Genomic DNA, 25,213 nt, shown 5'->3' with positions numbered 1-25,213 from the left:
TGAAAATAGGGAGCATGAAGGTGGGTTCTAAAATCTAAGCCTAAAAGCAGATGCTGACTCCATTTCACAGTCCACACCGACACTTTGGCCGCACGTGACACTGCTTTCGGAGCTGCGATTCAGTGTTGAACCCTCACCGTGCTCTCTCATTTCCAAGCCGTCATGGAGGGATTGGGCCATGTTTCATTAGAGACAAGCTACCGACCAATTAGGATTTTAATTAAACAATACTTGATCACAATGCCCAACAATCCACTGTGTAAGAAATAATTTTAATTGTGTAAACTTTTTTTCATCTTAAAATTATAAAATCCTTTTAATTTTTTGATGGGATTGATGATCAATTAGGCTTCACATAATTGTGTATGGTTCAATCTAAAAGGATCTTTCACATAAAAGTGCATCCAACTTAGGTTTATAGTCAAGATTGTCAGCGTCACCTAGCTAGCTAATAATCCATCTCTCGTGATACATTGTCATTGATGTGATCTCTCCCCAAAGACCTTATACACAATGTGGCAATTAACAATTAGACAACGGGATATAAGTTGGATTACAACACAACTTGGTGTTTTGGATTTTAGCTTCAGGGGATTGAATCCTTTTTAACCTTCTAATAAAACTTTATTCTTTGGTTTTTAAAGATAACAATTTTACTTTTTGTTTTCTTAATTTATTAGTTTATGTTATAAATAATTTTTTTAGTGGATTTACCAAATGGAAATTTTAACAAACTTTCAGGTGAGGTGTAACATATTAATCCTTTGATAGGTACCGACAAAATGATGAATTAGTATTGGTTATACATAGAGCAAATGTTCATCTTCTATTGATTAATTGATTAATGATTAAGACCTTACAATTAAGTTGAGATATATAAGACCATTGACTATAGAACACAGAAGCAACTATTTATATTTTACAATAATTTGGTGTCATTTCAACATGTATTTTTGAAACAGTTATTAGGAGAATATATATAGATATATAATGTACAACTACTTCAAAAAGAACATATATACATGTTACATGTGTGGGGTCTAATAAAGAATAAGCTGAGTCATGTGATTCAGGAAAATTACAATGCAAGAACTCTGCACATACTGATGCTGTGTGTTGTGTGTTCTGAATTTAGATGTTTGCATATACATTAAAACTTGTGTTTCTCTTAGTTTTAAGTTGGTGGATCAATGTCGTTGTTTTTCAAAATCACTATCACATTAGCATACAAAATAGTGCAAGTTTGTTCAGTTGGTGGATTATTATGACCTTTTCAACATTTGGTGATCATGCGTAGCAGTTTAATTGGCTAATTATGATTGGTACTTATTTAGACTTAAAATTATTTTAGAATTAAGCTTTGTCCTCCATATGATTATATTATATTTAATAGATAAGACAGTTGTTATGTAGTAGGTTCCATATAATACATAAACTTCATATTATATGATATTATATTATATGTAATTCTTTTTTATGTACAAAGAGAGTACGTAATAAAATTGGAAGAGTACGTAAAGAAAATTTATATATTTTTTATTTAATTAAAAATAAAAAAATAATTAATTATATATATTATACAAATACAAAATAAACTAATAAAATTTTAAATTTTAAATTTCTGAAGGTGATTGATTCAATAAAGAGCACCTTACTAATTTATTTTTGTTTTTATTAGATTAGATAACATACAATAATTAATGGTGATATTTAATTGTGAAACAATGAATTGGGAAAAGCATGTATATACGGCGTCTAATAAAGGCCTATCAAAGAACCAAAAACCTTATCTCTCAATAAACACATTGGTCATATATCATATTTATAGCCTTATCTATCGTGTTGCATAGAGGAGCAGCAGCCATGGTATCCTTAAGCTCTCACTTCCGTTCCACCAACTACTACTTGAATAGGAATAATAATTCTCATCACAATCACAATTACAGAATCAAGCATTGTGTTTCATGCTCTGTCCAGCCTACACAAACCAACATTAAGGTGCCATTATCATTATTTACCAACATGCAATGCATTGTGAAAATGCTAATGAAGTGATATGGTTTTAAAACAGGTAGTGATAAATGGAGCATCCAAGGAGATAGGAAGAGCAGCAGTGGAAGCTGTGACTAAAGCCAGGGGAATGGAACTCGCTGGTGCTGTAGATATTTGTCATGTTGGGGAAGATATTGGACAGGTATTTATGTTCTTTTTTCTTATTTGTTTTTGTCTCTGAAACTAGACAAGTTTTTCTCAAGTTCCTTGTTTTCTTAATTATTATTATTAGGTATGTGGCATGGAAGAGCCCCTTGAAATACCCATAATAAATGATCTCACTATGGTTTTGGGTTCTATATCTCAGGTAATATATATAATCATGTGATGGCATCATACGGTTTTAATTATTGTATTATGTTTTGAAGAATGGAATTTGCAGTCCAAGGGAGCAGGAGTTGTAGTTGATTTCACTGATCCTTCCTCCGTATATGACAATGTAAAACAGGTCTAGTGTCTCAACTAACTAATTAAAAAGGGTAGGAGACAGTTTTGTAATAAGTAGTGTGACATGTTTTTCAATGTGCATGTTTGAGTAGGTAACAGCATTTGGCATGAGAAGCGTAGTCCACGTTCCGCGAATGCAATTAGATACGGTTGCAGCATTATCTGCATTCTGTGACAAGGCCACCATGGTGAGCACAAAAAACTTGGTGGTAACTAACTAAGGTGTAAGGTGTATGGGACTTGATTAGCATTTTTATGTATACCAGGGTGTGTTGGTTGCACCAACCCTTTCCATAGGATCAATATTGCTACAACAAGCTGCAATTTCAGCTTCTTTCCATTACAGAAACGTTGAGATTGTGGAATCCAAGGCTAATGCAAATGTAAGATAGTGCTGTGAATGATTTTTCATGAAGATGTTATCCAAAAAAAATAAGGATTGGATTGCTGGTGAACAGGATCTTCCATCAGTAGATGCAAACCAAATAGCAAAGAATCTGTCAAACCTGGGTCAGATCTATAACAGAGAAGATGCTTCAACGGATGTGTTGGCAAGGGGTCAAGTCCTTGGAGATGGAATTCGTGTGCATAGCTTGGTACTTCCAGGACTTCCCTCAAGTACAACAGTTCACTTCTCTGCTCCAGGAGAGGTAAGAACCAAGAAGTTTTCTATGTTATCCCCTTCTTAGTTAATAAATTTTAACATTCACTCGTTTCATGCAGATATATTCTATCAAGCATGATATTACAAATGTGCAATGCCTCATGCCAGGCTTGCTGTTAGCCATTAGAAAAGTTGTGCGCCTCAAGGTACCTTCCTTCATTCATTCTATATCATTCTTCTTTCACCAATTCATTCCTACTTTATCATCTCTGCAGAATTTGGTGTATGGCTTGGAGAAGTTCCTGTAAAACCATATAATAATGCCACTAAGAAGACTACACACATATCTCAATTCTTTTAAAGCCGTTTTATTTTTCATCTTTAAATTTTATTAAGTATTCAAATGGTGTATATGAAGAAATTAAGAATGCTCTGCACATTTTAACATCATAGATATTTGCAGTTTGATCATTAGAAATCGTATAAAGTTTGATGGATGATTCCTGTGCATAGATAGAGAAACATGTGAAGCAAAGAACCAAAAGAGAGCTTTATAAATAGGTAGGTTAGTCATTAATGTATGTTGGTACATATTTTGTACTGAAGCCATATATAATCATATGATTCATATCAAATGATGAAGATAATAAATGATGCTTTCATGGATAAATTGCCACTCATCAACACACGAGACACACTGAAAAGCTGCTAAAATAAGTAAGAAAGTTAACTCGACTGAAATCATAACACAATACCTATTGAATCAACTACCTTTAGAAGTCTAAGAAGAAGTTTAAAATTTAAAACTCTATTAATTTATTAACGTAGTTTAAAATTCAAAATTTTTTTACTTTGTTTTGCATATATATATATACTTTTTCAATTTATTAATTATTGAAAGCCCATGAAAAAACAAATTTGTGCCAATAGCTTAGTCTTATTATGATATCAATCATTTCATATACTTAATAATTTATAATGACAAATCTTACGTAGCCAAAACATCACAAATAATAAATAAAAATATATAAATTAAATTGGATTGGTTCAGTGGTTAGTTGGCACTGGATTCGATGGTCCAGAACGTTTGGAAATGGTAAGTTTTTTAAATAGTTCTTTTCTAATTTTAATTACAAATTAACCCCATATATTTTATTTAATTATAAAAACTATTTTTTATTTTATAAATTAGATCTTCCATTGATCGTAATAAACTTTTTGTTTCGTGACGTTCGTAGAGCTGTGAAATCGTGTTTATTTGAAAATCAATCGATTGGATTATCAAAACAATCGATTGAGTTTCAGGTTTCCCATGACTCAATCGATTGGATTACAGGTTATCACAAAACAATCGATTGAAAATTGCAAGGCAGCATTGTTTTCGCAAAAATCAATCGATTGGTTATATTACCCAATCGAATGCTCCAAAGCAACTTGTGGTCTCACAATTCAATCGATTGGTTGTGTTACCCAATCGATTGAAGTCATCAAAGCAATATGAATTTGCCCAATTCAATCGATTGGTTGTGTTACTCAATCGATTGAATTGTGTACGTACTACGCCATTTTCAATTTTCTTATCGTTTTTATAAATTATTATCTTATTATTCATCTATCTTAACTTTAAAATTCTATCTTCAATTTTTAAGACTTTATTTTGATTTAGATACTCTAATCTTGTCTTTTCTTTAATATTAATATTATAAATTGGTGAATAATCTATCACCAATTATTCAATCCCACCATTAGAATCGTGTATCAATCTATTTATGTATCATGAGAGAGTGGTGCAGGCTTATGACTCGATACCTGGGTAGTTATAATGTCTCTTGACTTACCTTTTTTAAAATTATGTATTGGCTAGTAATAAATATTCTTATTTTTGACAGGGAATTCGTTGCTTGAAATGTTCCTCCTTTTTGAGAAATTCATATCAAACACCCCCAACTGGAAATACCGGTGGCGCAGGGGATATCGGCGGTGCAGGAAATAATCTCTGTTTTAACTGCTTTTTATGTCTGCTCAAATATTTTGTATTGAAATCCAATTATCCTTCTGTGCTCTTCGATATATTGGAGGCTCAGAATGCAGAGCACAACATGAAAGTAACGTTATTAGAGCTTTACAATGAGGAAATAACGGATCGTGTGCCTCCTGAGAAAACTGTAAAATCTGAAGATGATAAGTCTAAAAGTCCTATCGCTCTAATGGAGGATTGGAAAGGGAGCTTTCATTGTTAATCTAGGAAGAATTGATTAAAAATTTGTAATATATATACTTCATATATGTCTTAGCAATATATGAACAGATTATTAAAATGCTTTGATATATATTGCATGGTGTTTTTTTTTTCTAGTCAAGATTCAATAGAGAGGTCAAATCTTGAACAAATGAAAAAAACAAAATAGAATGCAAATAAATAAAAAGATATGGATTTTTTTTACATAAATTAATTATATAAAATAAAATATAATTCACAAGATATAAAATTTGTATGGCATTGTTGCTGAAATAATAAATGAAAATGACATTACTTCATCATAAAATATAAGTTTTTTAAACTAAAATATCTCTATAGTGCATAGAAATAGAGTAAAATTGTAAAAGCTTTCAATCGATTGGGTAACACAACCAATCGATTGAATTGGGCAAATCCATATTACTTTGAAGCTTTCAATTGATTGGGTAACACAACCAATAGATTGAATTGGGCGAATCCATATTGTTTTGATGACTTCAATCGATTGGGTAACACAACCAATCGATTGAATTGTGAGACCTCAGGTTGTTTTGAAGCATTCAATCGATTGGGTAGTATAAGCAATCGATTGAATTTTAAAAAATCCACATTTTAGTCATCGTTCAATCGATGGGTAATATGACCAATCGATTAATTTTTGCAAAAATCATGCTGCCTTGCAATTTTCAATCGATTGTTTTGTGATAACCTGTAGTCTAATCGATTAAGTTATGGAAAACCTGAAATTCAATCGATTATTTTGATAATCCAATCGATTGATTTTCAAAGAAACACGATTTCTGTAGGAATGTCACGAATCAAATATAAACTTTTAATCGATTGGAATGTCCAAAATGTTTATTACGATCAATGGAAGATCTAATTCGTTATTATTTTTTATTTTGATTGTTAATAAACATAATAGATGAATGATAAAATAATAATTTATAAAATTTAAAAAATATATTTTGTTATAGGACCATTTAATGGTCCAAATATTCTGGAACCATCGAATCCTTAGCCTGGTTAGTTCACTAGTCTGTTTAAATAAGCATGAGAGTTCAAATCCTGTCTTGTACATACAATAACCCATTAACCAGCAACAAACTCTTAAATATTTGAGTTTCAATCCGTGACATAATAGTTGTTAACTTGCCGAATTAGGAAAAGGGAGGACGCAGGAGCGAAGAATGAGCGGAGAAGGAAGAAAGAAGAAGAAAGAAGCGGAGGAACCACGTTGCATAGTTGAGAGGCTCAGGGACTTGTCCCTATTACGAATAAGACAAAACCATATAGACATGTTACTTGACACGTCAGCGTATGACTTGTTGCCAACCGATTGCAAGGACCGGATTGAATAAATACAAAGGTGGGTGAGAAACGATTTGTATTTTTATAATTGTTAGAAGCGCAATGTACGTCGGATAAATAGTTAGTTAAGGACTAAAAGGACTTTTACTCCTTTTTAGTTTATCAAATTAGAATTAGTAAATAACAAAAATATGAATATCAATTAAAAAATATCAAATTAATTTAAAATTATACCTTGTTAATACTTGTGTAAATTTTTATGCTTTTTAAAACCGGAAGATAGAATCATCTTTAAAATCGCATGAAGGGTTTTTGAGAATAGTCAAAGAAGAATGGAAAAGTCTTGGTGATGGGCAGTTCACAGATAAGGTGAAAGCTCTGACGGTCTCGTTGGAAATGTGGCATAAGGACAATTTTAGTGACATGGATAAGAAGATTTAAGGTTTTAAGGATGAGATTAAGAAGATAGATGATATGGCTAGCAATGAAATTTATGACGGTACAGTGAAAGCAAGAAAGAAGGCATTAGTTAGTTATTGCGAGAAATGGTATGTGAAAAAAGAAGTGCACTGAAAATAGATATCGCGATCTCGGCATGTGAAGGATATGGACAAAAATACTATGTACTTGCATAATTTGGCATTGGCGAGGAGAAGGACCAACAGGATTGAGGCGCTGGTACTTAATAGGAGGTTGATCAGAAATCAAGTCAGAATCAAAATTGCTATTAGAGAGTTTTACAAAGACCTGTATCATTAGGAGAGATCTCCAATTGTGGGATTTAGAGATGGGTTAGTAAATTGAATTGATGAAGCATATTCAGCAGCTTTGGAGAGAATTTCATCGGTAGAGGAGATGAGAGAGACAGTGTTAGACTGTGAATCATCTAAAGCTCCCGGAAATGATGGGTGCAACATGAATTTCATCAAAAAGTGTTGAGATGAAATTAGTACAGAGTTCACGTCAGCTGTGTTGGATTTCCTTCTATGTATTTAAGTTTCAAATATGATGTATATAAATAATAAAATATTAATGTTTATGAATTTTGAAATCATTAAATGTGTCAAGTTTTAAAATAAAATTTTAGTATATGACATTATGTGCAGTATTTTTTAGAAAAATAATTCTAATCAAGAATTCAATTTGACTGTGCATGTATTACTACTTATTTTATTATTATTTATCTTTGAAGAAAATGGCAAGAATATATAATGAAAATGTATGCCTTGTGAATAGTGCAAGTTTGCACACCATTCTCAAAAGTGATATATATTTTACATATCTTGTGCCAAAAGAAGAATATGTTAATACTATTATTGGCTCAGGCAATGTCATTGAAGGCTCCGGAAGAGCTATAATTTTGTTTCCCAGAGGAACAAAATTCATAATAAATAATGCACTATTGTCTACCAAATCTCTAAGAAACTTGTTGAGTTTTAAAGATATTCACCGAAATGGGTATCATATTGAGACTATGAATGAGGGAAGTCATGAGTACTTATGTATCACAACTCATGATTCAAATAAAAGGGTTATATTAGAAAAGTTGCCCTCACTTTCATCTGGGTTATATTACACCAAGATTAGTGTAATTGAATCACATGCCACTGTAAACCAGAAGTTTACTAGCCCAAATGAATTCATAACTTAGCACGACCGATTGGGTCATCCGGGAACAATCATGATGCAGAGAATTATTGAAAACTCCCATGGACATTCACTAAAGAACCAAAAGATTCTTAAATCTATTGAATTTTGTTGTGCTGCATGTTCTCTAGGGAAGTTAATTTTAAGGCCATCACCAGTAAAGATTGGATTTGAGTCCCATAAATTCTTAGAAAAGATTTAAGGTGATATATGTGGACCTATTCATCTACCATGTGGATCTTTTAGATATTTTATGGTCTTAATAGACGCATCTTTGAGATGGTCACATGTGTGCTTATTGTCTTCTTGCAACCTAGCGTTTGTGAGATTACTGGCTCAAATTATTCGATTAAAAGCACAATTTTCAGAAAATCCAATCAAAGTAATTCGTGTTGACAATGCTAGTGAATTTACTTCCCAAGCTTTTGATACTTTTTGTATGGCTAATGGAATAAGTGTTGAACATCCAGTAGCTTATGTTCACACATAAAATGGGTTAGCAGAATCACTTATTAAACGCCTTCAATTAATTCCTAGATCCTTACTTATGAGAACAAATCTCCTAACCTCGGTTTGGGGGTATGCTATTTTACATGCCACAACACTTATTCATTTGAGGCCAACGAGTTACCATCAATTCTCTCCTATGCAATTAGCTTTTGGCCAGTAGTCAAATATTTCTCATTTAAGAATATTCGGATCTGCGATATATGGTCCTATTGCACCACCTGATGATCGCACCAAAATGGGACCCCAAAGAAAATTGGAGATGTATGTTGGATATGATTCTCCCTCTATAGTGAGGTATCTTGAGATACAAACTGGAGATGTATTTAAAGCCCGATTTGCGGATTGTCATTTTGATGAATCAATATTTCCAACATTAGGGGAGAGAATAAGCTTCCTAAAAAGGAACTTAATTGGAATGCATCATCGTTGATGCATTTAGATCCTTGATTAGGGCAATATGAACTAGAAGTTCAAAAGATTATACATTTGCAAAAAATAGCAAATGAATTGCCTGATGCATTTTCTGATACAAAGAGGATAACCAAATCTAATATACCAGCGAAAAATGTCCCAATTCGAATTGATGTCCCAGTAGGACAAGTAGCCATTGAAGCAAATTCACGCCAGAAGCGTGGCAAGCCTGTCGGTTCTAAAGACAAAAATCCTCGAAAAAGAAAAGAGGTAATTACTATTCCTGTTGAAAAAGACATAGTAAAGACATCTGCAGTTGTCCAAAATTTCGATATAATTTTAACGCTAGAAGACGTTCAGGTACCTGAAAATTGTGAAATTGACGAGATTTCGATAAAGTATGTCTTTATAGGAGAGAAATGGGACCGAAATAAGACAATTGTCAATGAAATATTTGCATATAATGTGGCATTAAATATCATGCATGAAAGTAAGGATCTTGAGCCAAGATCAGTCGAAGAATGCCGACAAAGAAACGATTGGCCAAAATGGGAAGAAGCCATGAATGTTGAATTAGACTCACTTGCAAAACGTGAAGTCTTTGGACCTGTAGTCCGTACACCAGATGATGTAAAACCTGTTGGATACAGGTGTGTATTTGTGAGAAAACGAAATGAGAAAAATGAAGTTGTGCGCTACAAAGCCCGACTTGTGGCACAAGGTTTTTCACAAAGGCCCGGTATAGATTATGAAGAAACGTATTTCCCTGTAGTGGATGCGATAACATTGCGTTATTTGGTCAGTTTATCTGCATATCATAAACTATATATGCATTTAATGGATGTGGTAACAGCCTGCTTGTACGACTTATTAGATCGTGATATCTTTATGAAAGTCCCTAAAGGACTAAAAATATCTAAACCATCCAATGAATATTCGCAAGGGTTATACTCAGTCAAATTGCAAAGATCTTTATACGGTCTAAAGTAATCTGGACGAATGTGGTATAATCGCTTTACTGAGTATTTGGCCAAAAATGGATTCAAGAATGATGATATCTGTCCATGTGTTTTCATAAAGAAATCTGCATCTGGATTCATTATAATTGCTGTGTACGTTGATGATTTAAATATCATTGGGACTCCTGAAGAAATTCCAACAATTATAAAAACTCTAAAAGAAGAGTTTGAGATGAAAAATCTTGGAATGACTAAATTTTGTCTCAGCTTGCAGATCGAGCATATAAAAAATGGGATCTTTATTCATCAAACAACATACACAGAGAAGATCTTGAAGAGATTTTATATGGATAAGTCACATCCATTAAGTACCCCAATGATCGTAAGATCTTTGGATGTAAAAAAGGATCAATTCTGTCCTAAAGAAGAAAATGAAAGTATCATTGGTCCTGAAGTACCATATCTTAGTTACCATTGGAGTGCTAATGTATCTTGTTAATAATACACGACCCAATATATCATTTGCTGTGAATTTACTAGCAAGATATAGTTCCTCTCCAACCAGAAGACATTGGAGTAGAATCAAACAAATCTTTCGATATCTTCATGGAACGGTTGATATGGGATTGTTTTATCCATATGGATCCAAGTCACAATTAGTTGGCTATGCAGATGCTGGATACTTGTCTGATCCACATAAAGGGAGATCTCAAACAGGATACTTTTTTACATATGGTGGAACAGCTATATCATGGAGGTCCACGAAAGAGACGATTGCTGCAACATCCTCTAATCATGCCAAAATACTAGCGATTCATGAAGCAAGTCGCCATTGTTTTTGGTTCAGGAGTTTGATCCAATATATTCTGTCATCATGTGGACTGATTGATCATAAGATAGCTCCAACTGTCCTGTTTGAAGATAATACAACATGCATTGCTCAACTTAAAGGCGGATACATCAAAGGTAATAGAACAAAGCATATTTCTCCTAAATTTTTCTTCACTCACGATCTTCAAATTCAAGGAACAATTGATGTTCAACAGATCTGCTCAAGTGACAATCTGGCAGATTTATTTACAAAGTCACTCCCAAAATCCTCTTTTGAAATATTGATACATGAGATTGGGATGCGCCGATTTCAAAACATTAAATGATGTCAACAAGAGGGGGAGACTGTACTTTTTTTTCTTGGTCAGTTTTTTTTTCCATTGGGTTTTTCTTGACAAGATTTTTAATGAGACAGTCCCCGTCACAAAGGATATTGTACTCTTTTTCCTTCACTAATGTTTTTTCCCACTGGATTTTTTTTTAGTAAGATTTTAATGAGACATATTCCTAAATGAGCATCCAAGGGAAAATGTTACAATAAGGATGGATAAGGATGGATACCCATTTATGGGCAGCTCAGTTTTTCTATGCTGAAAGGAGCAATTCTCATGACATAGCACAATTAATAAAGTTTAAAAAGTAGAATTTGTTTGCCTATAAAAGCATGAACGAGGCAAAAGGAATATACACAGCAATAATAAAAGCAAATACTTTCTCTCTCTTTCTTATATGCACTACAATATAGAGCACTTTTTTACTTTTTTACTTTCTCTCTTAACATACTACTAATATAATATTAATATGTTATTTTTATAGTAGTGTTTTCTATTTATATTTTATTACCTCTTCTTTATTTATTTTACAAGAAGAATCAAATTAATTATCATTATGATAGACAATTATAGGCGGGTAATATAGATGAGAGAATGAACTACTAATATCATTAAATAAAGTTAAATAAAACAAATTATAGGTGAGATTCAAACTTACACACTTGTTTAAACGGGTTAATGAGCTATTTACTAGACAAACCTAATTTAATTTTTTTTTTAATAATATACCTGTGGTATCAAACAGCAAATTAATATGTACAACACAAACATCAAGAGGAAATGAGAACTTGTTACAAATGCCAGTGTCTAATTAAAAAAGAAGACCCTTATTTATAACCTCTGTAACTGTGCGTAAAAATAATGAGCTAGAAGAGTATAATTTTGTGGCTAAACTGGGTTGGGCAGATGATGGCACCATCTATGCAGAGGCCACCTTTGGTGTGAGTGCAATCAATTTGGGCCAAAGAGAACTTCAGTTTAGTGGGCTCATTGGGCCTATCAACAATAAAATCTCCAACACGGTAGTGGATCCACTCCCCTGGGCTAGTCAAATAAGACTCTGAGTGAGAAAGATGGCCGTGTGATGTGGAGAGTTGAAATCGGACGGGCTTGATGTCCCAGCCATGGACTTGGTCCACGTTGCACACACGGCGGCCCTTTCTTTTAGAGGCCATGCCCAATTGGAGTCTGAAAAATAGGGTGTAACTGCCCACAGGGAATTCAAACTCTAGCTCCCCCACCACCTCAACCCACCACATTTGTTGAAGATAGGCAACGCTCTTGAACCTGCGGTTGCCATTTTTATATCAATCCAAATCCAAATGCTAATTCAAATGCAACAATAAACCACGTTGATTAGGAAAAGCCATCAGCTTAGAGTTGGAATCCGTTTCCAACAGAAGAAAAGTGCAATTTGGTTTATTGGATTGAGAACATTTATTATTATTATTATTATTATTATGAATCATGGTACGTGTACACTAAAATCAGCCACCAAAATCAGTCACCAGTAAAATACAAATACATATTGAAAATAAATTAAACCACATATATATTTATACACAAATACATTAGTAGCTGATTTTAGTATACAAATAGTATATATTATTATTATTATTATTAATATTATTATTATTATTATGATGCCTTTTCAATGGGACCGGGAACAAGCTAAGCACACAGAAAGGATTATTCTTTAATATTGGAAGGGTATTATTATTCAGAAAAGTTCTAACCTTTCTAGAAATTAAACAAATTGCATAGATTCTAATAAAAGCGATACCAATAGTAATCCTTCTTAAGCATATTATAAACAAATGATAAGGCATGCATGCTTCCCAAGTTATGACCGAAGGCACATAATATATAGTGGTAGTAATTAATAATAAACAAATGAATAAATAATGGGATTAATGACCAAAGAAGTTTTTGTTGCAATTAGAATATGATCTTGCATTCTTCTTTGCTTTATCCATATTCCATACAGAATGAGCAAAATCTATGCGATTACCTATCATTGCTTTCCCTTCAACACAAGTAGTCCTTTTCATCTATTTAGTTTTAATACTATTTTTTTTTAAAAATTGCAGATTGCATTGCTTGCACTCTTCTTTCTTTTTCTTTAATTACAGATAAAATATTAATGATTGACTAAAACCAAAAGTATTTATTAGTTGCCATAATCAATATATCAAAACCAATGGCATTGCCCATAAGCTTTCAAGATCGTTGACAGCTCGTTAGAAAATTCCTACATTATTAGGTGAAAAGCTTTTAGCGTAATCTATGGAAAATTTCATGTTCCATTGGGAATCTAAAATCCAATCATGAATGTTTTCAACGTAGATATATATATATATTTAGGCAGAACGATTACCATATGATACAACATTGTTCATTTCTACAAGTATTAGGTTTCTTCTAAATTCGGAGATCACTAGCTATTTTCAACGTTTGAAAATAATATAAATATATTGATTATTGAACATTTTCGCACTTGGGATATTTTATTTTAACTCAATACAAAATTGACCACATATCATCTGAAAAATATCTCCTAAAATCGAGACAAAGTCATTAATTAGTACTTGATAACTATTATTATTATATTAGAGTGAGATTGCCTGATGGATGGGACATAATACTTGTGAAGCATGACAGAAATGAACTTATCGTTATAATACAAAATTCTTTCATTTTTCTGCCTATAAGATACAGACAAATAGTTTCTTAAACCAGTTGTTTAATTTGGAAGACTTTATAAGTAATATAATATATGTATTCATGCACAATCTAGATCCAAGACCGAGGCACACAACATGATGAAAGAAAGATTATATTTTGATAAATTTATAGAACAAAAATCCAACCGAAAAATATACAAGTAATAAATCAAAGACAATCTAAGAAGGCATAATTGGAATGGTTCATGATTTGGGACTCAGGACTCAGGTTTTGACCAAAAATATTTCCGAACCTTTATACCTTCAATGCAAGTTCAACCAGAAAACAAGAGAAGAATTGTAGATCTAATATTACATTATTATTCATTAAAAACGACATAATAATAATAATAAGTTACCTGGATTCTTCAGTTGGAATATAATTCCAATATCTTCTATCATCTATTCCTGTTATGTTGAAGGACTTGGATGACATGAACAAACAAATTTGTCCGCTCCATTTATCCAACCAAACTTCCTATAATAAAAAGAAGGGTTTAGTAATTAAGTGCAAAAAGAGAAGTTGAAAGTTGAAAAGGGAAAGCTAAAATGAATGCAATATAAGTAAGTGAGTGACCTTGGTGCCAGCATCGAAGCGATTGGGTAAACATAGTTTTGTATAAATGTCTTTCTTAGTCATAGAAGCAATAATATTGTGTTGAGCAAAGACTTTTTTGGCAAGGAACTTGTAGGTTTGTGGCAACTTTGATTCCCACACAAAATCAGCTGAGGAAGCTCTGTGAAAAGCGCGGTTCACTCTAGCCAGTTGGCATATTTCTGGTGGATCCAGATTCATCAGCAACCTTGATATGCAGCTCTCTGGTATGTCCCCAAGACCTGGCTTTCCATCATCATAATCACACTTGTTTGAAGTTGACAAAGAAATACCAGCCCCCATAAATAGATATTTTATGATGAAATTAAAAGGGTGTTTTTGGGTTCAAAGGTAAAGGAGGAGGAGATAAAGTAGGTGGGAGAATATGAAAAGAGACAGAACTTGCTTTTCCATTTTCTTCCTTGGTGTGTTGGATTAAGGAGAAAGAAGAAGTAGTGGTAGAGGCACCATTTGAAAATGGGAAGGTAGAGAGAGTAGTGTGTGTTGGAAAAGGCATAAAGTGAAATTCTTATATATATGTCTTTGTTCATTAATTAACCTTCAAAGGAAAAAAAAGGGAAGAAAAAGAATTTATAATTGAAGGGGACGTATAGTACATGAGTGTGCATGGAATAATAATGTGTGTTGTGCGTAGCTAACTAGCTATTCATTGTATCATCACGTATTCACATCACGCGTGCATTCACGCTCCTATATATTTAGCAACAAACATACTTATAGGATAATTTATATACATAAATTCAATAAAAAAATATTTTATAAATATTCTAAATTGAATTTTGTTATATACATACTAAAATATGAATCAACTTAAACAGGTTTATTGAAAACAAAAGACATTGCAACAAATAACATGCGAATAAATGGATGCTTTAAAACAAATTTAGAAGTGCTATATAAGGATCAAAAGGATGATCACCAATGCTGTGTCAATTATAAAGTCTAATGTCTTTGTTAATTCCTACATGTATACATATATATAGCAATATTAGTCAACATTCAATTTTGACAAAATAAAAAAACATGAAATAGGTGATGCTTTTTTAATTTGTTATGCTTACTTTCATTTGGTCTTGATCAGATAAAATTACATAGTTATATGCACTAAGCAAATTGAGGGCTTCATCTTTCTTAGATATGCTGGTGCTAAAAACTGTATTCTTTCAAGATAAGGTTTAGAGATCTCAATCAGAATCTAATTGGATTGACTGAATTAGAAAGATATGAGAAAACGCTATATTCTGAGGAAGAGAAGAATGGTACATTAGGGTCTGAATGGTATAAACAAACTCAAATTCATTAACCTTGATTTCGAATTTATACCCTCCAAAAAGATAGAGAATGAACTATGAAGTGTTGTTTAGTGGTGTTTACCTCTACAAGCATTGACGAGAGCGAAGAAGCTCTGTTCAAGGTCATGGATGAAATCACCTTCCTTCTTTGACAAGAAGAGCTTGATGCTATGGTAGCTCTCAAACATGGTTCGAACCTCATCTTTGTTCCTCTGCTTGGTGACGACCTCATCCTGTGACAGAGGCAGAGGAGGAGGAGGAGTAGGCGGACGAGCTAGGGTTTGAGGTGATTGTGGCAGCAGTGCTAGCGGCGGTGGTGTGGTAGTGAGGATTCCGGGAGAGTGTCGTGCTTTCGCTTCTTCAATGGCTGCTCGGCGGACGCCATTGGTTATGGTTAGTGCCGCTGAATGAGCGATCAGTGATGTAGTTTTATAAAATCGCGAAGGTAGACGATGGCGACGAAGACGGTGGCAGAGAAATGCAAATAAGGGTTCGAAAGGGAACGCGCGGGCAACACACATAGAAGAGCCGGGAAGGGGTGTGACGGGGCGATGAAAGTTCAGTGCAATGGAGGTTCGGTGCAGCGGCGGCACAAGGTGCGACGGCGGTGCAAGGCTGAGAAGCACCGCCGATCGAGCATTTAGAGGGGAGGGTGTGGAGGCGCGGGGAAGAATATGTGAAATGAGGAGGAGTTGGTAATGCCGAACTTTATTTTAATATTTCCGACAAAATTTAAATTTACAACGGATTTTATGTCTCTAATAATTTAATAAAATGTAGTGTTTTGTTTATTTAATTACAGACAGATTTTTCGTCTGTAACGATTTTCCACGAAAAAAAATTAATTTTACCAACAAAAATATCGACGAATTTTGTTTTCCGTCTGTAATTTATGCTAATTCATTTTTTTGTTTTCCGACAAAATAATCCCTCTGAAATTCCATCTGTATTTCCGTGGGATAAAATCTGTCGAAAATATCCGTCTGTAATAACTAATTTTCTAGTAGTGATATGTTCTATTATGTAATTAAATAAAGATATATTTTTTTAATAAAAAAATTTAATAACTAAAATTAACCATTAATTATATGGATAAGCAGTGATACATGGCAAAAAGAAGCGCTGGCTATACTGGGAAGGACAAGTTATGGACTAAGGGATGATGCACTAAAGAAATAGAGGTTGTGTGGGAAGGCAGTAGATGGCGATGACGTTGGTGCTTCTTGTCACGAACGCAATCGGTACTTGAAAGGACCGAATCTAGGTAATTAAGTGATGAACAAAAAATGGAGGAGTGGAATGTGCTTCAATTAACGGGAGTGGAGCTTTGATATTTTAAGAATAATAAATTATAAAATAACCCAACTATGGTTAAGATAAGGACCAATTACAATGTGACACATAATGAAGGATAACTTACATGTTATTTTAGAGGAGATCGGATAATATTCACCGTATATCTTTCGTTTGACTTATTGAATTTTGTTATATACATATCTCATTTGATTCTCTAAATCAAATTAGACGAGACATGTAATGAAATTCATTTAAAGTGTTTTTCCCCCATCTAGGGAGCCTAATGGAAGTATACGTCGACGACATGTTAGTAAAAACCAAGCAAGAAGTCGACCTCTTATCCGACCTCTCACAAGTCTTCAACACTATAAGGTTGCATGGGATGAGACTAAATCCCGCAAAATGCGCCTTCGCGGTGGAAGCAGGGAAATTTCTAGGGTTCATGCTAACACAAAGAGGGATTGAGGCCAATCCCGACAAATGCAGAGCCATCCTAGAAATGAAAAGCCCGACTTGTTTGAGAGAGGTTCAACAGCTCAATGGCCGACTTGCAGCCCTCTCCAGATTTTTGGCAGGATCGGCACTAAAATCCCTTCCACTATTCTCCTTATTAAGGAAGGGATGCCAATTTGAATGGACCTCGGAATGTGAGGAGGCGTTCCAAGAGTTCAAAAGATTCCTAAGTCAACCTCCTATCTTGACCCGACCAATACCGGAAAAAGACCTCGTCCTATACCTATCCGTAGCAAACAAGGCTGTCTCATCAGCCCTGATCAGAGAAGACGAGGTCGGACAACACCCGGTCTACTTCATCAGTAAGGTCCTACAAGGCCCTGAACTAAGGTACCACAAACTAGAAAAGTTTGCCTACTCCTTGGTGATAGCCTCACGAAGGCTACGACCTTACTTTCAGGCTCACACAATAAGAGTCCGCACGAACCAACCCATGAAGCAAATCCTCCAAAAGACGGATGTTGCGGGAAGAATGGTTCAATGGGCAATAGAGCTCTCCGAGTTCGATTTGAGATATGAAACTCGAACAGCAATCAAAGCCCAATGCCTCGCCGACTTCGTAGCAGAACATGCAGGAGATCAAGAGGAAAAGCCAACTACATGGGAACTCTATGTAGATGGATCCTCCAACAAAACAGGGAGCGGCGCAGGCATAATATTGGCAGATGAAAGAGGAACCCAGATAGAGGTCTCCTTAAAATTTGAATTCCCGGCTTCAAACAATCAGGCAGAATATGAAGCCTTGATAGCCGGATTAAAGTTGGCAGAAGAAGTCGGTGCTACAAAAATATTGATATATAGCGACTCACAGGTGGTGACCTCCCAGATAAACGGAGAATATCAGGCAAAGGACCCCAATATGAAGAAATACTTGGAAAAAACCTTGGAGCACCTCGGGCACTTTGCGGAAACCGAGGTTAAACACATAACTTGGGATCTAAATAGCAGAGCTGATGCCCTATCCAAGTTAGCAAGCACCAAACCCGGAGGAAACAACAGAAGCCTGATTCAAGAAACCCTCCAAGAGCCCTCGGTCTCAAAAACAGAAGATGAACAAGAGGTACTTGAGGTAGTCGGTTTAAACCTCGGATGGATGAATCCCTTAGTCGAATACCTGAAATTCGACATCCTCCCCAAGGAAGAGAAGGAAGCTAAAAAGATCCGAAGGGAAGCACAACATTATACTTTGGTGAGAAATGTCCTTTACAGAAGAGGGATATCAACACCATTACTAAAGTGCGTACCGACCTCGAGAACCACCAAGGTGTTGGAGGAAGTACATAGTGGGATCTGCGGAAACCATCTCGGAGCAAGGTCATTGGCCAGGAAAGTAATCCGAGCAGGATTCTATTGGCCGACCTTGTAGAAAGATGCCACAGACTTCGTGAAAAAATGCCAGCCATGCCAGATGCATGCAAATTTCCACGTAGCTCCACCAGAAGAGCTCATCAGTATCACTTCCCCCTGGCCTTTCGCAAAATGGGGAATGGATTTGTTAGGTCCTTTTCCCCAAGTACCAGGACAAGTCAGGTACTTGATCGTGGGAATAGATTATTTCACAAAGTGGATAGAAGCAGAACCATTAGCCACTATCACCGCTCAAAGAAGTCGCAGGTTCCTCTACAAAAACATCATCACAAGGTATGGAATACCTTATTCCATCACCACAGACAATGGAACCCAATTTACCGACGCCACCTTCAGAAATCTGGTAGCCAGTATGAAAATCAAGCATCAATTCACCTCGGTGGAACACCCACAAGCCAATGGGCAAGCCGAGGCAGCTAACAAGGTCATACTGGCAGGATTGAAGAAAAGATTACAGGAAGCGAAGGGAGCTTGGGCTGAAGAGCTCCCTCAAGTGTTATGGGCTTATAGGACAACCCCCCAATCCGCCACAGGAGAAACACCCTTCCGACTAGTATACGGCGTAAAAGCCATGATTCCAATAGAAATCAATGAGCAAAGCCCAAGGGTAATTCTCCATGACGAGGTCGGAAATATACAGGGGCACAAAAAGGAGCTCGACTTGCTCCCCGAAGTCCGAGAAGGCGCCCAGATAAGAGAAGCGGCATTAAAGCAAAGGATGACTACTAGATACAACAAGAAAGTCATTCGAAGAGCATTTGTCCTGGATGACTTGGTCCTCATCAGAAACGACATTGGAGTCAACAAATCAGGGGAAGGAAAGCTCGCCGCAAATTGGAAGGGGCCATACAAAATCAATGAGGTCTTAGGAAAAGGTTATTATAAAGTAACCGACCTAAACGGCAGAAAAGGTTATTATAAAGTAACCGACCTGGATGGCACTGAGCTACCAAGGTCGTGGCATGCTTGTAATATGAAAAGGTACTACAGTTAAAAGCGAACTCTACTCCCTGATGTACTCTTTTCCCAACTTCGTGATTTTTTCCCAAAAAGGGTTTTTTCTGGAGAAGGGTTTTTAACGAGGCATCACAGTAGAGGCTAAGGAAAAATAGGCTATCAAAACCCTTAGTAGCAAGAAGGTACCTTCCTAATTAATAAAGATCTTTTTCATTTACAATATCTCTTATGATATCCTTCTTTATTTTTCTAAGTCTTTCTACGAAACGCGCCGACTTAAGCTCGACAAAACGTAAAAATCCCATGAACCGACCTAAGATGGTCGTCAGGATAAAACGACGAGGCACAAGTCGGTGTAAAGAGGTTGTATGAGTTGATCGTATTAAACTTGGGAACAGTCCGATTAGTAAGTCGAGACAAGAACCCGAGTAGAAAAACTCGGAAATACTCCGAGTAGATGAAAAACGCATCACAAAAATAACCTAAGTCATAAAAACTCACTAAAGCAAAGTTGAGTATAAAGGATAACAAAAGAGATAGGAAAACCTGGAAAAAGTTTAAAGGCTGCATAAAAGCCCTTGAACGAAAAAGGCTCGAGAAAACAATGCAAGCCAACAAAAAGGTTTTTCCGAAAAGATCAAAAATATCAAAAACAAGAAAGCATGCACGCACAAGGTAACTTAGAACCCTTATCCAAAAAAGGGCATTTACTTTCCTGCACCCTTGTTCAAAAAGGGCACTCGCCAAAAATATTTTGTTTACGGCCTTAAAAGGCCAAAGGAAATTGTTCTCACAACCAACGACAGATAAATAAGTTTAAAAAAGGGGGGACCCACAGGCCGGGCCCCCATATAGCCATAAAAAATATATAAAGTCATCTTTTCAAAGGAGTAGAGGAATCACCACCGCCAGACTCAGGAGGAGCGCCACCAGGACCAGGAGGAGGAGCCGAAGAGGAAGTCGGATGAACAGCTGAAGAACTCGGAGCATCTCGGGAACGAGGAGGAGACTCAATGATCCTCTGCCCCCGAGTCTTCAAGTCTGACTCGGAAACAACCTCGGGGACAGGAGGATCAACGATGGCGCCATCAATAACTACCTTGTCAGGATGTAGAGGAGAAAGATCCAAGTCGGGAGCGATAACTCTGACTTGCTCTAAGAAAATTCTCCAAGACTCCTCAGCGCCCTCAGCGATAGAGTCCTCCAACTCGGCATAAGCATTCCGAGAGTTCAGCAAATCCTTCCTCACAGCCACAATATCACGAAATAGACTTTGGTAACTCTCCTGGGCTGTCTTCCTCAAATTCGCCTCCATGGTAAGTTGGGCCTGCAGCTGGCTCTCCTTCTCCCGGAGGCTGTCTCTCTCCTCCCTCAACTTATCCCTCTCTTCCTTCAACTCCCTCTCATGTTTTTGAAAAACAAGAAGCCTCCCCTCCAGCTCCTCAACCTTTGAGGTTGCCCCCAAAGAGCTGAGGGGAGTCTTCTCAAAGATGTCCAAAAGTTTGCCACAAACTCCCGCCGCCCTAAAACTCTCCTCGGCCAGAGCGGTGAGGTGGTTCCGAACAGAAATATCATCCATATTTATAAAAGGATAGATATTCTTTTGGACGAATGCAAGAGCATCCGCCTTAACCCCGCCATCCCAAGAAGGGCCAGACTCTGAAGTCTTGCGCTTCTTCTTCTCTGGCTCGGAGAGAAGTTTGGTAGAAGGGAGTGGTCGAGACAAACTGGAGGAGGAAATAATAATAGGTTGAGAGGGAGTACCCACAGTCCTAGGAGGAGGAGGAGGAGGAGGAGGAGGAGGAGAAGTGATTGCCTTGGCACCACCGGACCTAGCCCGGGACTTCGCTTTGGCCTCCTGGACCCTCTGGTAGGACTCTTGAGCATTCTTCTTTGCCATATCTACAAAAGAAACAACCAAGTTACAAATCGGTAAAATACAAGTCGGCAGAAACAACTCGGAAATAAGGAATGCATGCACTACCTATGCAAGATTGAACAAAAGTCGGCGTCCCCTGGAGGATTTTCCTCGTATCCAAGTATGGGGCCCTCCCCCACGCTTCTCGGAAAAACCCCACAATGGCCGCCTCCACCTCGTCTAGGTCATCTAGACCATACTTTTCACAAGGGGAGGCCGCCAACCAATAAAGAGAGAAGCGAGGGGAAGAGTGCTCATCAAGGAAGAAGGGGTGGTGACCCTCTACGGCTTGAACTTTGAAAAAGAAGTTTTTGAAGTCATGAAAAGATTCGTCGAAAAGGGTAAAAATCCTCCGACCTTGTATGGCTCGGAAGGATACCCATTGCTGTTTGTTGTTTAGCCCACTAAAGGGCTTAGTCATATGAAAAAGAAAGAAGAAAATCCTCAAAGAGGTCGGAAAGTCCAGAGCGTGGCTTATAAACTGATAGATCTTCAAAAAACCCCAAGAATTGGGGTGAAGTTGAGTAGGGGCAACTATACAGTGGTGCAAAACAGATATCTCGAAATCTGAGAAAGGAAGAAAAACACCCAAGCGGGTGATCATACATTCATACATGAAGAAAAAATGAGGGACCGCCTCATTAACTCTCCCAAAACATACCCGGTCTTTAGGACCCGGGATTATCAGTTCATTTTTTGGCTCGTCCTCCTCCGAAGTACAGAGCCCATGATGAGTACGAAGATGAGTGATGAACTCAGCATCGACCAACGGTTCCTCCCCAAGGACCGTAACATCAACCCACTGAGAAAGAACGTCTACGGAAGCCATTTTTTATATATAAAGAAAAGTGGCAGAAACCTACAAAAGGAAAAAAGGAAAAGAAAAATCAAAAAACACGGTCCCTAAAGAGGAGAGATACGAAGCTAGAATCTACAGGTCAACCTATCCACTCACAAAACAAAACATGCAAACATAAGGCATGATATGGAAGAAACAAAACTAACCTTTATCCAAGAAATGAAGGTTGGAGGAGAACAGAAATCTTCGAACACAAGAATACAGCACGAGCAAGGAAAGAAGAAATTTGAAAGATTGCAGAAACGGAAAAATGAAAGAGAGGGAAAGTATTTATAAACACGCTAAGGGGCATAATGGTAAAAGCGGAGCGGTCATTAATGAGATTGCACCGTTACCAAAGCCCTTAACGCTTCCCCAACGGACACGACGATTGAATTGACATAACTGTCAGAAACAAAGGGTCGCGAAAATCACGTCGGTTTCTAAGACCCATGTTTCCTCCAAGCAAGTCGACTACGAACCCGAGTTAAGTACTTGAACCCAAACTTTAAAGAAAAATTTGGGCTCAAGTAGGGGCACTGTTCATACCCTGGCCCAATGATAAAGGCCCAGGTCCAATTAAAAGGCCTAATCTGAAGGATTAAACCTAGCTAAGTACCGACCTCCACGTAAGAAGTCGGTATCAACCACGACTTGGTCTGAAGAAGTCGGATCACTCGCGAGCCCAAGTCGGACAGAGCCTCCCGAGTTGCAGATCCATCCGGAGTTCTCCTCCTTCACACACTTGGGCCGCCAAACGCCATCCACAGTATTAATCTCCGGTTACCTACCGTAACAGAATCCTACTTTGGTGTATGTATGTTAATTACCCGTTTCATAATTAAACACGATTGTTAATTGGAACTTGCAAATAAAATATTTGGTTTCTTCTCACTCATGTAAAGGCATAAGCTATATTAACCAACATGACAAAATTAGGTTAGAGGTGAAATCTAAAGAAATTAATTATTCTTGATAGTAGCTGCCAAATCGAGAATCACATGGTTACTCTCTTTTTTCCTTACTAATCTTTTGTTTTTCTTATCAACATCACACAGTATTTAATTAATTATCTGCACCGCATGCATGGTTGATATAAAATTCTTTGTATAAATGTATTTTGTGTTGCTATATATAATTGATTAACAAAATTATTAATGATGATCAAAATCAAATAAGAAAATTAACGGAAAAAATAAGTATAAGAACTAACTTTTAATTAGTTGTAGAGAATTTAAAATTTAAAATTGTGATTTATGATGTAGAGTTTAGGGTTTAAATTTTTTAGAATTTAAAATATAAAATAAAACATTTATTTAAAAAAATTTAATTGATATTAACTAAACAAATTTGACTATAGCTAATTGAAGTCTATGTTATATTGATTTGTGAATTTATTCTAACAATATGTTTCTAGCAGAATTTTCCGGACAGACAACTGAACTTGATGTGTGTGTGGTGTGTATGTATATATATATATATATATCTCAAAAAATTCATAGAATAATTGACACAAATGAATTCATTAAATTACAATCAAAGTAAAGCAAAGTAGTGCATTCAAATTGTGAAATCTAATAAATATATGCATCTATAGAAATAGTGGTAACATGGCTTGTTGTCATAGTTTACTTGACTAGTTGACTTATAAAACCGTTCATGTTGTGGCACAACCACAACCATCCATCGCAATATCAATAAGAACAGTGGCACTAGCTTAGTGCCAACACATGATCATCCTAAGCTAAAAAATAAGTTTGATCGTTGGAAGAATTTTCAGAAATGGGTTGGGAGACAGTAATTATTGTGTGGGTAAAGACTTAAAGAGGGTGAAAGGGGAAGGGCCCATGAGAGTGTCCCTCCAGCTAGCAGAATTGACCTCTGAGGATCCAACCTCCCCTCGTTCTTCACGTGCTATCTTAATAAATTAATCGCCTAGCTAGCTGGAGTTGACTACATTCTTATATATATCATGAACCAAGAGTAAGTTTTTTTTCTCTACATTCATTTATCGCCACAAAATAGTTAGTGTGGAGTAAAACCTGTAAATTCTGTGAAAGATGAGAGAATGCCTCCGTATAAAATAAGAACTTCGTGTGGAGGAGTCTTCATGTAATTTGAAGATGATATTATCATATTAAGCACAACACTTGTTTTTGAATGCGTTGCTTAGCAGTGACACAAAAAGCACAACGTCATAGGGCTTGCAAAACATAGTTTGGATTAAGCTCCAAGAGCCCTAACTGTTTTCCATAGCAAAACCCTTTTAATTAGAGGGCTTCCAAACTTTGTTCCTATGGGCTTCTCATGTAATATTTATTTGGGCTTTGGTCCTGATTCCGTAACTGA

General features: G+C 36.1%; 2 protein-coding genes across 7 annotated transcripts; one reads left to right on the top strand and one right to left on the bottom strand.

Moving 5' to 3' along the window:
- The first annotated feature begins 1,776 nt into the window (after nucleotides 1–1,776).
- LOC107467105 (dihydrodipicolinate reductase-like protein CRR1, chloroplastic) lies at nucleotides 1,777–5,344 on the top strand. 6 transcript variants are annotated; one of them, XM_052254576.1, is made up of 9 exons: nucleotides 1,777–1,998; nucleotides 2,072–2,194; nucleotides 2,285–2,359; nucleotides 2,435–2,500; nucleotides 2,592–2,687; nucleotides 2,766–2,882; nucleotides 2,958–3,149; nucleotides 3,223–3,309; nucleotides 4,993–5,344. In XM_052254576.1, exons 1-9 carry the CDS (start codon nucleotides 1,864–1,866, stop codon nucleotides 5,341–5,343), a joined length of 1,242 nt encoding a protein of 413 aa, XP_052110536.1. In that variant the 5' UTR covers nucleotides 1,777–1,863; the 3' UTR covers nucleotide 5,344. The 6 variants fall into 6 exon arrangements, with proteins under 6 accessions (XP_052110536.1, XP_052110534.1, XP_052110537.1 ...); XM_052254574.1 differs by having other exon boundaries at nucleotides 2,937–3,149; XM_052254577.1 differs by lacking the exon at nucleotides 4,993–5,344 and adding an exon at nucleotides 3,379–3,581 and having other exon boundaries at nucleotides 1,779–1,998; nucleotides 2,937–3,149.
- A 6,662-nt stretch (nucleotides 5,345–12,006) lies between these two features.
- On the bottom strand, nucleotides 12,007–15,185 carry LOC107467102 (F-box protein PP2-A13-like). The gene is made up of 3 exons (XM_016086140.3): nucleotides 14,644–15,185; nucleotides 14,426–14,544; nucleotides 12,007–12,630 (listed from the first exon to the last, which is right to left on the bottom strand). Exons 1-3 carry the CDS (start codon nucleotides 14,962–14,964, stop codon nucleotides 12,210–12,212), a joined length of 861 nt encoding a protein of 286 aa, XP_015941626.1. The 5' UTR covers nucleotides 14,965–15,185; the 3' UTR covers nucleotides 12,007–12,209.
- Between the last annotated feature and the right edge of the window lie 10,028 nt (nucleotides 15,186–25,213).

The sequence above is a fragment of the Arachis duranensis genome, chromosome 9, assembly GCF_000817695.3.
Source record: "Arachis duranensis cultivar V14167 chromosome 9, aradu.V14167.gnm2.J7QH, whole genome shotgun sequence".
In the NCBI taxonomy this organism is placed as follows: domain Eukaryota; kingdom Viridiplantae; phylum Streptophyta; class Magnoliopsida; order Fabales; family Fabaceae; genus Arachis; species Arachis duranensis.
Note: the sequence above shows the minus strand (reverse complement) of the source record. Positions and strands in the feature narration are given on the sequence as shown.